This window comes from Heterodontus francisci, chromosome 2, assembly GCF_036365525.1.
Source record: "Heterodontus francisci isolate sHetFra1 chromosome 2, sHetFra1.hap1, whole genome shotgun sequence".
Lineage (NCBI taxonomy): Eukaryota > Metazoa > Chordata > Chondrichthyes > Heterodontiformes > Heterodontidae > Heterodontus > Heterodontus francisci.
Window position 1 is genome coordinate 159,345,093 of NC_090372.1, and position 16,028 is coordinate 159,361,120.

General features: G+C 44.2%; 1 protein-coding gene across 2 annotated transcripts in view; it reads left to right on the forward strand.

Annotated features, from left to right (window-relative positions):
• Window positions 1-16,028, forward strand: part of itga8 (integrin, alpha 8) — a 239,702-nt gene that overhangs the window by 22,596 nt on the left and 201,078 nt on the right. For both annotated transcript variants that reach the window (XM_068012828.1, XM_068012819.1), the window contains exons 7-9: window positions 5,037-5,162; window positions 15,312-15,356; window positions 15,512-15,555. In XM_068012828.1, coding sequence (XP_067868929.1) covers window positions 5,037-5,162; window positions 15,312-15,356; window positions 15,512-15,555 — 215 coding nt within the window. The remainder of the gene's footprint in view (window positions 1-5,036; window positions 5,163-15,311; window positions 15,357-15,511; window positions 15,556-16,028) is intronic.

Here is a 16,028-nt window from a genome sequence, read left to right on the forward strand (position 1 = left end):
CAGAGGTGGATGCTGCCGATGCAGGTAAAAGGGAGCGAGAGAGAGAGAGAGCGCTTCAAGATGGAGGTGCCCACTCAAAGCTTTGAAGATTTATTCAGTGTGAACTTTCCAAAGCTGCAAGAGCTCCATGGTGGAGGGGGAACCCCTTCACAGGGTGGCCTCCCAGTCTGCCGCTGGGAGAGCGCCTCCATTCATACACCATGTTCCAGCCACCGCCTGTGGACTGGTAGGGGGATAGAGTAAGGATGTCCTGCTACAACGGGCGGCACAGTGGCGCAGTGGTTAGCACCACAGCCTCACAGCTCCAGCAACCTGGGTTCAGTTCTGGGTACTGCCTGTGCAGAGTTTGCAAGTTCTCCCTGTGACCGCGTGGGTTTCTGCCGGGTGCTCCTGTTTCCTCCCACAGCCAAAGACTTGCAGGTTGGTAGGTAAATTGGCCATTGTAAATTTCCCCTAGTGTAGGTAGGTGGTAGGAGAATGGTGGGGATGTAGGATTAATGTTGGATTAGTATAAATGGGTGGTTGTTGGTCGGCACAGACTCGGTGGGCCGAAGGGCCTGTTTCAGTGCTGTATCTCAAAAAATAAAAAAACTGTACAGGGCATTGATGAGACCGCACCTAGAGTACTGTGTACAGTATTGGCCTCCTTACTTAAGGAGGGATGTACTTGCATTGGAAGCAGTTCGGAGAAGGTTCACTTGGCTGATTCCTGGGATGAAGAGGTTGCCTTATGAGGAAAGATTGGAGTTCAGAAAAATGTGAGGTAATCTTATTGAAACATTTAAGATTCTGAGAGGGCTTGACAGTGTAGATTTTGAGAGGATGTTTCCCTTTATGGGGAATCTAGAACTAGGGGCTATAGTTTCAAAATAAGGGATCTCCCATTTAAGACAGAGTTGAGGAGGAATTTCTTCTCTCAGAGGGTCGTTAATCTGTGGAATTCTCTTTTCCGGAGAGCAATGGAGGCTGGGTCATTGAATATATTCAAGGCTGAATTAGACAGATTTTTCATTTACAAGAGAGTTAAGAGTTATGGGGAGCTGGCAGGAAATTGGAGTTAAGGCCACAATCAGATCAACCATGATCTTATTGAATGGTAGAGCAAGCTGGAGGGGCCAAATGGTCTACTCCTGCTATTTCTTATAAGCTTTATGATCTTATGATCAGTCGGGTGGCGGCAGAGGGGCCTTAATAGGCACGTAAATAGGCCTAATTTGCTACCTGCTGCTTGCGGATAGTTAGCCATTTCATCCCTGAACCGGCATGTTCTAAAATGGCCGAGAGGTGGGAACATGCGAGCAAGCAGGCACGCTGGCCAGTGGCAGAGAATTGTGGGCGCGCCCGCCTCCTTTCCTAAAATTCTGCCCCATATTTTAGATGTAATTCTTCTTAAAAATAATTTTTAAGGAAAGAGCAAGAAAATTTGACTTGAATCTTGGAATTTGCAAGCAGTTACAACTGCCATTTAACCTTAGCAGTTTGTAAGTAGCTACAATTAGCTGAATTTGCCGACTTAGAGCAAGACTTTTAAAAGCACAGGCCAGGTTAACTTCTAAATGTCAAAACTGTACTCCAGACCATAGAATACATGTGAACGATACCTCGGGAGATCCACCAGTTTTACAAAAATAATGCTCAATTGCTCTATTTTAAATAACAAGCTGTGGAAAAATGCATCCAGGTACTTTTATTTAGCAATTAAAACCCTCGTTACTTGTATTGCATACTGTGTTCTTGCATATTCCTTTAGATACATTTCTCCTTTCTTCTGGAAGGTGGACTTTAGCGAGATTAATAAACAGAATATAGTTTACAGCAAATTGCAATTTCTTGTGTAGCATTCCTCATAACATAGAAAATAAGATAGCATGCCACACTATGCCTGTTAGCAGGCTAAATTAATTTTATAAAATGACCTAATCCCTGAAGCTAGTCAGCCCTAACCCCAGGAAGAACAGCCGGCCAATCAGTGGCTAGGGTGCGTGCTTGCTGTCAAATTAAGGGCAGTGGGCGGCCTCCCGAGGCCAGAGGGCCTCCAACCCTAAGAGATCAGCAGCTCCTTTGTCAGAGGTGGGAGCTGCTGATGTCATTAAGAGAGAGAGGGCACTTCAAGATGGAGGCATCCTCTGAAGACTTTTTAATAAAGATGATATTTATACTGACCGCAGTTGCCAGACCGCTACTTTGGAGGGGGAACCTCTCTACAGGACCGCCTGTGGCAGGAGCTGTGGCCATCTAACAGATGTGGTCACGGGGTGGGGGGTGGGTTAAAAAAGTTATTTGGAACGCTGGCTCCCTGGACGACCGCCGGGAGGGTCCCTCCATGCATTCGGGGACCACGGGGGCGGGGGCGGGGTGCTGTCTACCCAGTGCCCTTAATAGGCCCTTTAAGGGTAAATTGGCAACCCCCCGCTTGGGTGGCGATCAACCCCCAAAACCATCCACTTTTAAAATGGCCCAGAGGTGGTAATATGCTGGCAAACGGGTGTCATTCTCCAAGGTCAATTTGCCAGCCCTCCCACCTTTGGTTCCGCCTGACCCGGTCTCAACTCTCTCTGCCCAGTGATGACCAATTGAGCTGCCAATCAAACCTACTACTGGCCCTCTGGTTGTGAGTTCCTGGTAGCTATATTCTTCCATTTCCCCACCACTGGTTGGGTCAAATAAATGAAGTCATCCCAACATATTCACCTGGAATTTCTATGGGGATTGGTGAAATGGTGTAAACAGCTAAAAATGGGCAATTATACTGACTCTCCAGTGTTTCCACTATTCTTCTGCTGAAGTTACGGTGTAAGATTGGGAGAACCCGGTGAAGATTCAGGGTTATTATTTTACTTGAATATCTTAATGAAGCCAGTTGTCTCAAGCTGATGTGGTATGCAAGAAGCACCAGGGATCTAACCCCTGAAGCTTGTATGTTCTGGTGACTTGAAGTATTATGAGCTGAATTTGAGAACAGCAAAATATTTAATGTAAATTATTCCAAAGAACTTGAAACAGGAATGCAAGTTTTTTTTGGATAGAAAAGTTGAGACTCCAGATTCATTGTAGTTGTAAATTCATACTGTACCATTCCCAATATCTGGTACATAGTGCTGCACTACCTGGATATCTGAGTACAGAGTTGTTTAACTATTTCTTGGCTTTTATTTGGAAAAACAGTGATGACAAAATTACAAACCATATAAAAGGTCAGTCAATTAACAAAATAGCATTGTGTAAAAAATTAGTTTGATGTATGGCCTGTTCAATTCTTTGAAGATGTGACAAAACACGTTGATGAAGGAAGAGCAGTGGATGTGGTGTATATGGATTTTAGCAAGGCGTTTGATAAGGTTCCCCATGGTAGGCTCATTCAGAAAGTAAGGAGGCATGGGATACAGGGAAAGTTGGCTGTCTGGATACAGAATTGGCTGGCCCATAGAAGACAGAGGGTGGTAGTAGATGGAAAGTATTCAGCCTGGAGCTCGGTGACCAGTGGTGTTCCACAGGGATCTGTTCTGGGACCTCTGCTCTTTGTGATTTTTATAAATGACTTGGATTAGGATGTGGAAGGCTGGGTTAGCAAGTTTGCCGATGACACGAAGGTTGCTGGAGTTGTGGATAGTGTGGAAGGCTGTTGTAGGTTGCAACGGGACATTGACAGGATGCAGAGCTGGGCTGAGAAGTGGCGGATGAAGTTCAACCTGAAAAAGTGTGAAGTGATTCATTTTGGAAGGTCGAGTTTGAATGCAGAATACAGGCTTAAAGACAGGATTCTTGGTAGTGTGGAGGAACAGAGGGATCTTGGGGTCCATGTCCATAGATCGCTCAAAGTTGCCACCCAAGTTGATAGGGTTGTTAAGAAAGCGTATGGTGTGTTGGCTTTCATTAACAGGCGGATTGAGTTTAAGAGCCGCGAGGTTATGCTGCAGCTCTATAAGGCCCTGGTTAGACCACACTTGGAATATTGTGTTCAGTTCTGGTCGCCTCATTATAGGAAGGATGTGGAAGCTTTAGAGAGGGTGCAGAGGAGATTTACCAGGATGCTGCCTGGACTGGAGGGCATGTCTTACGAAGAAAGGTTGAGGGAGCTAGGGCTTTTCTCATTGGAGCGAAGAAGGATGAGAGGTGACTTGATAGAGGGGTACAAGATGATGAGAGGCATAGATAGAGTGGATAGCCAGAGACTTTTTCCCAGGGTGGAAAGGGCTATCACCAGGGGGCATAATTTTAAGGTGATTGGAGGAAGGTTTCGGGGAGATGTCAGAGGTAGGTTCTTTACACAGAGAGTGGTGGGTGCGTGGAATGCGCTGCCAGCGGTGGTAGTAGAAGCAGATACATTAAGGACATTTAAGCGACTCTTGGATAGGTACATGGATGATAGTAGTATGAAGGGTATGTAGGTAGTTTGATCTTAGAGTAGGTTAAAGGTTCGGCACAACATCGTGGGCCGAAGGGCCTGTACTGTGCTGTACTGTTCTATGTTCTATGTTCAACAATTTTACAGTAAAAGTATTGTCAGTGGCTGGGACAAAATTATAGTTTTTGTGTTGCACCAATTAGCAATAAACTAAAAATGTACAATCTCTGGACTGGAAGGAATGCTTTGTAAAACAGAAGAAAAAGTCATGTGAATTTTCTGTATTTTTAGTTTGCAGCCTGTACTTGGGTCCAATGGAATCCTTAAAAGTATTTGACATTGTTTACATTTTTGTGTCAATGGTCATTTGTGAACACAAGCTTGAGTCCCGGGCTCAGATATATTTGTAAGTAAATGGAGATTATGCAAATTAATTTTACTTGAGATTCATGACAGCCATTGGGTTTCATCTCATCTGGAATGATTTAAAACAATGTTTGCATTGATTTTTGCCTTCAAACTTCAACAGTTACATAGCAGATAGGTAAAACAATCTGTGCTAACATGTGAAGTCTGGGTATTCAAGCATATGTTGCAAATAATAAATTCTTATGATAAACATTTGTGATGTGATTCACATTAAATATGTTTGTGGTTCATTTATGTCTTTTTAATGTGTTTTTGGACACAGGTCAGGTGATTACTGCTGGTGTTGTTGAAATTTTAAATGGATATGACTTCAGAAATGTGCAACGGCGAGTGAATGGAGAACGGCAGACTGGAGTGGCTCCTGCTGATTATGATGACAACTACCTCGGTGAGACTTGCTAAATAACCTTATAAAAACTAACAATAAAAAGAGACAAGCACATTATAATGGATCCTAGTAAGACTAACTTCAAAGATTGTTAATGAGAATATAGAACTCAGATGGGGTCATTCAGCACTTGAAGCTCCCTCTAATGAGTCACGATAGATCCATCCTGTTTCAGCATCAGACATCTTCTTCCATCCCCTCTTTGATCTGTGTACAGTTTATTCGTCATCATTCATGCAAAGAACTTTTAAGAATCTACCTTATTTGTTGGCTTAGATGATAAGGTGAGAAAATGGAGTTAATGTGGAAATTCAGCCATGATCTTATTGAATGGCAGAGCAAGCTTGAGGGGCCGTATAGCCGACTCCTGCTCCTTGTGTTCTTATAATTGGATGTAATCATTTTTGTAATAATATATTGAGCTCTCTCAACCTGCCATAGTTCAGTGATTGCTGGAATGTCCTAATTCTCTTTCGGAACCAGGAACAGTAGTCGGCCATTTAGCCCCTTGAACCTGTTCCACCATTCAATGAGATCATGGTTGATCTGTACCCTAACTCTTACATACCTCATTGCCTCATTTCCCTTAATATCCCCGCTTAACAAAAATCATCAATCTCAGATTTTAAAAGTAATAACTTCTACACTCTTTGGGCTGAATTTTGTTTCCTTGCTGCTGGGAGCAGCGGGGGTGGGGGTGGGGGTGGGGTGTGGAAAAATGGTGGTCGGCATGCACAGGCTGATTAGCTGAAAATTTTCAGGGTGTTGACAGACACGCTATCCTTAATTATAGACTAATAGTCGTTTGGTAGGACAGAACTTGAGTATTGCTGAAAGCAGAGACATTTTGTGGAAGCTTTTCGTCTTGCACTCATCAGGACAATTTGAAAGAATACCAATGTAAGGGAAAGCAACAAACTTACACCATATGAGAAGAGAGTGCTGATTGGTTGGCAGGTGGACTCTGATTGGTAGAGGCGGTGCCATGGAGAATGCACCAGTTTATGGTGACTGACAGTTAACTGCCAAGCTTTGTTTGAAATTTAAACCAGGCAGCTTGACTCTGATTGGTCAAGGCATTGAGGCTGTCACTTATTTTGTTTAGCTGAAACAGGCGCAAGTACCTTTATCAAGGTCATTAATAAATATTACGAGTAGCCAGTGGTCACCTTGGAACTTTAGTGGCAACTATTCTAGTTGAAAAATACACATTCATAACTAGTATACATTTTCTATTGTGAAGCGATGGTTCTATCTAGTTCTGTTTGGCTCTTATGATTCCATAAGCTTTTACTGTTTCTATGTCCTCAGTGCAAGACCTTGCCAAATGCTTTCTAAAGAGCAAGATGTAAAACATAAAATACATTTCCTTTAATCATCATCTATTTAAAAAAATTGGATTTGATAGTAACTGGTCTCCAATTGTGAAGTCTCAGTTTGGGGGAAATTAATTAATACAGATCCTACAAAGTGATAGTGCCATAAATTAAATCAACAAATGAATTTAATGATTTGCTGTGTGAACCTTTTGGGGTAGCAAAAGAAATGTCAGTGCCCATTTGTGGCCCAATCTGCTCAAGATGTAAATCAAAAAAAAAAATTAAAACGATCTGCACTCAGTAAGCAATATTTCAAAGGCACAGATTTTCCATTGACACAGCAAAGTTACTGGCATAGGTGCAGCTAAGCAGACACAGCTGTTGCTTGTTGAATTGAATCAGACCATTGTATTCATTGGGCTGGATTTTACTTGGGCGGACAGGAGCTGGCTACCGACGTAACAGTCGGTGGCGAACCCGCTTCTGCCTCGCCTGGGGATCCGATCCGAATTTAACAGGTCCCCAGGCTTTAATTGTTCCGAGGTGGGACTTCCACCCGCTTGAGGGAGGAAGTCCCGCCTCATTGAGCTGCCGGCCAATCAGCGGGCCGGCAGCTCTTAGTCCCAGCAGTGCCACCGGGAGCAGTGGCCACCTCTGGGACTGCAGCCCTGCCGGCCGAAGAGGACGCCTGAGTGCCGGGATCCAAGGTGAGTTTTGGTTGCCTTGCCGGGGGTAATCGGTCGGGCCTCGGCAAGGCAAGGTTGGTCGTTCGGGGGGTGGGGGGGGGATGTCTTGGTTCCTGTGGGTGGTTGGGGAAGTGGGGGCTGTGCCTGATTGTCAGGGCCAACCCCAGGGCGCTGAGAGGCCGCCAGCTTTTATCGGGAAGCCTTTCCTGGCTCCAGGACGCCCGCTCACCACGCGTAAAATCCGCATGGAGGCGGGCGAAGGCCCTTAAGTGGCCGTTAATTGGCAACTTAAGGGCCTTGATGGCCTGGGGTGGGCAGCCCATTTCTCGCCCCCTCCCCCGCCCTACGTAAAGTGGGGCAGAGACGGGAGCGGGTCGGGAAAGCCTCCCGGAGCCTCCCACTCCATTTTACGCCACAACCCCGGCCATCATCTGGCTCATTGGGGTGGCATAAAATTCTGGCCATTGTGAGTTGCCGTGCACTAATGGTGTTGCATCTAACCAGTCAGATATAACAATGCATGTTGCTGCCTTTACTACAATATTTAGAATGCAGAAATGGACAAAAATTTAATGAAAAATGTATTTGATGGCCCCGAAGAGAACTTAAATAGGTTTGAAAGCTCCGTACTCAGTATTTTCAAGACAGAATCCACATGAAATGCAAGTGAGGTGCTCTTTTGTGGCAATCGTTACACGTCTAGGAGCTAATACACACGCAAATTGTTATAAAAAACTGTAGAAACTGACAGCCTATTGTGGAAGGCAGGCACTGCATCTGTGCTAAACTATAAAATAGCAAGAATTTAGCTCATGATGCATAACAATGAGCAGACATTTCAGCCCAATTTTAAATGCACGGTGAGCCAATTATGCTAATAGTTTTTTAAAAATAGCCACAATTTTTTTTCTCCTTCCGCCTTTTCCTGGAGACCCTGAGAGCTAAATTGATTAGTCCTGAAACCGGCACAGGGACCTCAATGCATGATTACCTGCGCATGTTGATTGCAATGCAGGCAGCATGCCTACTTTGTGCTAGCTCATTTGAATGATCTGTGTCCAGCCACCGCAAACTGTATTGTTCATTGGGTGGCTACAGCTGCAGGGGGCTGATATCGTCAGTGGCTAGCACCACCTAAAGCTGGGCTGCATTGCTTAAAGCTAGCCTGCACCCCTTAAAGGGAACGTGCACTGTGGCAGGTGCTGGGATTTGCGATTGAAGAAAATCTGACCTGGGAAAGAGTGAGGAGTGGCACAACAGGGGAGAGAGCAGGCTCCACTGTTTTCGGACTCTGCACTGGAAGTTTTTGTGGAGGAGGTGGAAAGGAAGAGAGAGGTCTTGTATCTGCAGGGGGAAGGAGACAGTTCGAGCAGATAACCGTGGATGTCCATGCCATGAGTCAAGCCTTGAGGATCTGGATGCAGTGTCGTAAGACATTCAATGACCTTATACGAGTGGTCAAATTCAGTGAATGTATCTTCAAATGCCATATCCTACCAACTGCATCAGTAGCCTTGGCCACTGCTCATATCACCACACTTCCATCACTCAACAATCTTTATCAATCAGGCGTCACAACTAACAGTCTTATGCTTCATCTCACCCTCATACACTTAGCACTACTGCAAGCCTGACACATATCTCACAGCTTATACACACTGACATGACTGTCGTGGTTGAATAACTGGCAGAGTGCACAACGCTTGTGCACTTACTTCTCTCCTGCAGGCCAAGGTGGCACACAAATGAAGACAGCAGAAGCTAACCAAAGGGGGAGAGGAGTGCTTGCATGCCCTAACCGCCAGGGAGGTGGCATTATTGGGCCAGCTATTGCAGAGGCTGTGGCTAGCAGCGTGGCTGAAATCATTGAAGATTACGGTATCCTCGTTCTCAAAATCCACTTATGCCTCATTTCACACTCTCTTCAGAATTACAAGCTGCAGATTGTGTAAAAATGCACCTCTTATTTTCCTATCTTCTCCTCACTACAACCTTATCCTTGTGCGTTTATCCTTTCAGATACCGAAGAGGTCCAACCTGGGCAGGCAGTGAAGGAACATCAAGAAGTAAGTGATGATAAAGACACAGCACCCTCATTTGATTTCACACTTGCAGCCACCAGCTCAGCTACTGACACTGCATATACCTTAAAAGATAGTTTAAGAGGTGTGATCTTCACATGGTGAGACACCCAAGCATGAGTGCGTTGCAGCCAGGGTAGAGGACAAGGATAGTGCAGGTGCCAGCTCACCTGAGAGCAAGGTCACACATGGGTTCCACTGCGATGGGGCAGCCTATAGAAGGACATTGATGGATGTGCACAATATAATGTTTGGTGCAATGGGAAGCCTGCCAGAAAACCTTTGGTCAATGTCAAGGAGTGTGGAGGAGTGTAGCACCAACTTGGCAGAGGGCTTTGCAAAGAGTTTGGAGCTCATCCTTTGCAGAATGGAAGTGGTGGCCAATTGTGTTCACAACCATGATGCAGTATCTGATGGCATATGTTGCAGGTTTCATTACAGCACAAACAGCAGTCGTGCAACATCTGAGTGCTGCCATGCAAGCTCAGACTGCTGCCATCATATTTGTGGATTACAGTATGCAAAGGGGCTCGCAGGGTGTCACAGCAGTCCAACAATCTGTCCTTCAGCAGCTCACTAGGATTGCTGAGGCATTGCCCCAGGGGAGTGGCTGTGTCTCCATGGAGCACAAAGCTGCTGTCCTCTCTCAGGAAGACAGCATTCATCCTTCCACACATAACACTCCATCAGCACCCTTGCTGTTGCCTGTCAGTCAGCCAGCCCAGACTGCTGCTGCCCATGCCGAGATGATGCAGTCCGAAACCAGGCCTTTCTCAGAACTGCTCGAGGTCATCCTCCAAGGCCATCTGCAGCTTCCTGCACCGAAAGTCAGCAGCCTTGGCAGCAGCCATATTTTAGACACTGGGGTAGCACTGTGTAGAAGCACTAGAACAAGCAAAGCACACAGAAGATAGGTGCTAAGGTTAGTCTACTTTTGTGTACAATATGCCATAGTTTTGTTTATAAATTTGGTTTCGAATGTTTATGGCTTTTATTTTTACACTGTGGCCAAGTGAACATTGTGATGGTCAGTGACAGAGAGAAGGTAAGGTATGGGACTGTTGGTAAGTGGGAAATTATGATTGTGGCTACTTGTACTGCACTCGGATGAGTTTTTCATGAACGGCCTCACCAGGAAGGGACTATCTAGGTTGCCTCCTCCCTTCATCTTCCTCTCCTCATGCTTCTCCTTCTTGGCTGCTAACCGTATACCTCGAGACAAGGGGTGTGCTCTCATGTTGGCAAAGTTGTGCAAAATGCAGGAGACCACCATGAATCTTGACAGCTGCTCTGCCGAGTACTGCAGGGCTCCTCCGGACTGATCCCAGCAGCAGAAGCATTGTTTCAGCATGCCAATGGTCTGCTATATTACATTTCGTGTGGAAGCATGGCTTTCATTGTATACATGCTGCGCAAGTGTGCATGGATTACACACTGGAGTCGTCGGCCATGTCGCTCAGTAGTCACTCTTTGGTTTACCGTAGTGACTCAAATGCAGCTGACACAGCAGACTGCTGCAGAACGAAGGCATCATGACTGTTGCCAGTCACCCATCCCGATTCTCCCTGCACTCCCCCATCCCCCCGCCTCAGGGGGCCTCACAAAATCCCGACCTATGTCACCATTTCTTCACTGTCACTGGGTCACTGAAAGGTGTACTGTTTGCTCCAGATTGGACAGCTGGCAACCCGACTTCCAACAACCACTTCCCATAATGTTGTGCATGTCTTGGTCATCATTTTGAGACATAAGAATTGTCATCTGTTTTTGAAACATAAGAGACAATGAAACATTTCTCAGAAGTGGATCAGAATTTTTTTTATCTGCTGTCACAGTTACATGATTGTAATACAACTTCCAAAGGGTCAGGAGGAAATCAACTTTATAATATAGTAATTAGAATCCCAACTGCTGGAAAGTGTGCCTATTTCAACAGGAAGAATTATAGCACTACTAGCATCCAAATAGTGTACAATGCCAAAATTGCTAACTTATTTCTTCTGAAACATTCCCATCTGTTCCTATGGCGTCAGGAAATCACTCACATCAACATTGCCAAATACAGACAATAATTACACACATAGGTCTCGCTCCAGTTTCCAAATGCTTAGAAATGCTTAGCACAAAATATTCAGTAGCCTGTGCTATTGCTTTAAATTCTACTTTTAGTTTCATTGTGAGCAGCACTCCATAGTCAAGAACGTGCATCATAATACCGCTGGTAACTTGTTAAGTATAAACAGAAAATGCTGGAAATACTCAGCCGGTCAGGCAGCATCTGTTTAAAGAGGTGCTGCTGGGTGAACAGGACTTGGTACGAGTTAAGACACGAGCAGCAGAGATTTTGATCACCTCAACTTTATGAAAGGTGGAAGGCCGACCAGGAGTACATTGGAAGAGTCAATTGTAAAGGTAACAAAGGCATGAATTAAAGTTTCAGCAGCAGATGACCTGAGACAGGAATGGAGTCGGGCAAAGTTACGAAGGTAGAAATAAGCTGTCTTAGTGATTGGGGAATATGTGATTGGAAGCTCATTTCAGGGTCAAATTTGACACCAAGGTTGTAAGCAGTCTGGTTAAGACTCAGACAGTTGCCACAAGAGGGATTGCATCAGTGACTAGGGAACAATTGTTCTTCCCAGTATTTAGTTGGAGGAAGTTTCTTTCTCATTCAGTACTGGATGTCAGACAAGCAATCAGACAATTTAGAGACAGTGGAGGGGTTGAAAGAGACGGTAGTGAGGTAGAGCAGGGCGTCGCCAGTGTACACGTGGAAACTGACACAGTGTTTTCGGACGATGTCGCCGAGGGGAAGCATGTGGATGAGAATTAGAAGGCGGCCAAGGATCCCAGGGCGACACCAGAAGTAATGATGCCGGAGTGGGAAGAGAAGACATTGCATGTGATTCGGTGGCAATAACTGGATAAATAAGAATGGAAGCACAGCTGTGCAGTCCCACCCAACTGAATGATTGTGGAGAGGTGTTGGAAGAGGAAGGTGTGGTCAACCATATCAAAAGCTGCAGACAGGTCAAGAAAAATAGTTTACCTTTGTCACAGTCACATAGGATGTCATTTGTGACTTTGATAAGAGCCGTTCGGTACTGTGGCAGGGGCCACTGATTGGAGGGATTCAAACATAGAGTTCCAGGAAAGATGTGCACAGACTTAAGAGGCAACAACACATTCATGCACTTTGGAGAGGAAAGGGAGGTTGGAGATGAGACAATAGTTTACAAGGACTGGTTGGAGGGGTGGTGCAGAGGGCCAAGGGATGTTTTCTTGAGGAGAGGGGTAATGGCAGCAGCTTTGAAGAGTGAGTACCCTTAACAATATCGCCTAACATGGGGACTAGGAGGGGAAATTAGAAAGTCAACAGTTTAAGGGAAGAAGGTCAAGGTAGCAGAAGGTGGGTCTCATGGACAAGATGAGCTCAGAAAAGGCATGAGGGAAATAGGAGAGAAACTAGAGAAAAATACAAGTTCAGGGCTAGGGCAAGGGGGTACCTTAGAGGAGGTTTGGTCTGGTGGGCTAGGAGCTGGGAGGGAAGTGGCAGAGACAGCTGATTGGATGGTCTCAGTCTTAGTGACAAAGAAGTTCATGAGCTCCTCACACTTGTTTTTGGAGGTAAGGGTGGAAGAGACAGTTTACAATAGAGAAAAGAAGCAAGGAGTTACCTGGCATTCCAGGATGACCCTGGAACAGTGAGCTGTTTTGGCAGATGAGAGAAGTGCCCAATAGTGTTTTATTTAAGTCAAAGTCACAAACAACATCCTATGTTACATTGACAAAGGTAAACTATATCTCCTCGACCTTTCTGCAGAAGTAAGAGCGGACATTGCAGAGGCTCTGGCCAGAATCTTCCAACCCTCCTTGATTTGGGGCGGTACCAGAGGACTGGAGGGTTGCAAATGCTTCATCCCTGTTTGCAAAGAGGGAGAGGATTAAACCCCACAACTACAGGTCACTCTGCCAATGCCAGTGGTAGGGCAACTTTTAGAGACAACAATCTAGGACCAAGTTAATTGACATTTGCAAGAGTATGGGCTAATAAATGAAAGTCAACACAGATTTGTTAAAGGCAAACCGTGTTTGACGAACTTGATCAAGTTCTTTAATTAAGTAATGGAACGGATTCTATAGAATATTGTAGTTGATGTTCTGTATGTGGACTTTCAAAAAGCATTTGTCAAAGTACCACATGATAGGCTTGTAAGGAAAATTGAACTCGGAAATGTACTCAACAATGAGGAGGATAGTAAGACTGGTGAAATGGGCAGACACATGGCCAGTGAAATTTAATGCATAAATGTGTGAAGTGATACATTTTGGTAGGAAAAATGAGGAGAGGTAATATGTACCAAATGATACAATTTAAAAAGGGAGCAGGAACAGAGAGATCTGATGGTATATGTGCACAAATATTTGAAGGTGGCAGGACAAGTTGAGAAGGCTGTTAAAAAAAAGTATAACGATCCTTGGCTTAATTAATAGAGGATTAGGTTACAAAAGCCAAAAGATTATGCTGAATCCTTGTAAAACACTGATTAAGCCTCGGCTGGAGCATTGCGGTCAGTTCTGAGCACCATACTTCAGGAAGAATGTAGAGGCCTTGGAGAGGGTGCAGAACAGCTTTACTGGAATGGTACCAGGGTTGAGGGATTTCAGTTACATGGAGATACTGGAGAAGCTGGGGTTGTTTTCCTTAGAGCAGTGAAGGTTAAGAGATTTGATAGAAGTGTTAAAGATCATGAGTGATTTTGATTCAAGTAATGAGAAACTCATTCCAGTGGCAGAAGTGTTGGGAACCAGAGGACAGAAATTGAAGGTGAATGGCAAATGAATCAGAGGCAAAATGAAGAAATATTTCTTTTACACTCTGAATTGTTGTGACCTGGAATGCACTGCAAGGACAGAATTGATTTCACCTAGCATCTGGATTGGTAGTCATTAAAATCTGCAGGACATGGATTATCAGCTTTTTTACAGAATAGAAGAAAATATAGCCCCAAGTTTCTAATTAAATCTATCGAAGTAGACTTTTAATCTGAAGGTTTACAAACAGGTCTAGCCATTTATCTCCTTGTGCTTATTAAACAAAAAAAGGACAGTATTATATTGGGGAAAGTTAACAGGTTGGGGTAAATAGATCCGCTGTGCTATGTAGATTTATATTTGTAGAAATAAATATAATTTACAATACACCAGCCTTCCAACACAATACATCTGGTGTACAGTTTTAACACAGATATTTCAGTAATACTTTGGATGCTGAACTACCCATTCTTCATAACATGTTATTTCTCTCCAGTATAAGAATGCAACTGAAAATGCTTAACCACTTAATGGGCTGTGAAGACAGAAAGAGAAATAAAGAAAAAGGCAGATAGGGAAAAGAGTTGGCAGCGTTATAAGTTCAAAAAACGATTCACTGAGTGTGGAGACAAGGTGGAACAGAAAAAGCTAAATTTTAAAAATTATTTATTTAATGAAAATGTTAAATGCAAAGTCAGTTGCTTCTTAGAATGCTTAATATACTCATGCTGCAAAAATGTGCAGGCCATCTAGTGCACTTCTGCCATAACTCTGGCCAGAATGCATTGGGAGGTTGGGGACATTGGCTGGAATCCAGATCCACTGGCAGCTGGAATCTCATGGGCAATTTTCAGGGAGTCTTGTTTGGGATGGAACCTCTGCCCAGCCAAAACATGCTCTTCCTCCAGCAGAAAGGGAAAAAATATGAGGCAGGAACTGCTCCCTCACACCCTGGGATGGCAGCAGGCACCTGATTTTCCAGTCTGTATGAGTTGGTGAACATACAGAATGTGACTTAAATGTTGCGGGTTGCCATCAGTGAATGTTAATGAGCTGCAATCCCCCTGAACCTGCACACTTTGTCAGGGTTAGCAGTGGAGGACACTGGTGGGTACGATCCAGCATAGCTGCCAGGATTGAACCCCCTGAGCAATTTTGGGGCTATTGATGTTTCCAAATGAAAACTGTGCTTTTGATGCAGTAATTATTACAATTTGACCATATGTTGGTAATTAATTTTCTTAACAGGATACTCAGTTGCCGTGGGGGAATTCACAGGAGACTCTCAACAAGGTAAGTAGCTTAATTGATCACCAAAAGCATGTGCTCATTTATTATGTATTTATTAGTCATTTCCTCTTCCTTAAAGTGCAGGAGGTGGGGGTTTCTAACTAACCTAATAAAGCTACGTTTGCAACTCAATTTTCCTGTCTTTTTCTTTTGATTAGAATTTGTTGCTGGAATTCCAAGGGGTGCTCAAGCATTTGGATATGTATGTAATAATATTCTTTCATTTGTTGTCTTGTTTTCAAATAGAATTTGGCTGTTTTTTTTCATCTTCCTCCTCCTATGCTGAATAAACAGTGAAGCATTTTTAAAATTTTGCGTATCATTTTCCTTTGTTGTTGAGTTTTGTACAATAATACCATGACTTTGTTCTTAGAAAAAGCAAGAGAAAATGGAGGTGATTTTCAACGGCCGCCTGAAAAATGGCTTGATGCAATTTTCAGGCCTTACCAACTAAACAGTGGAACAGCGCACCCGCCTGTTTTGGGCAGCGGCTTTTTAAATATACAGATTGGAGTCTGATGCATGCTCTGCCCATTTGCACTAAGCTGTGAGTGACATGAACAGCGACCCTTAAAGCTGTCTTAAACCACTTTGCTCTTTTATTTTCATGGGGTCAGCAGGAACAGAAGTGCTCCTCCTGATTCTATGGTGCTTTCCCATGCTCAGACGCCTTTG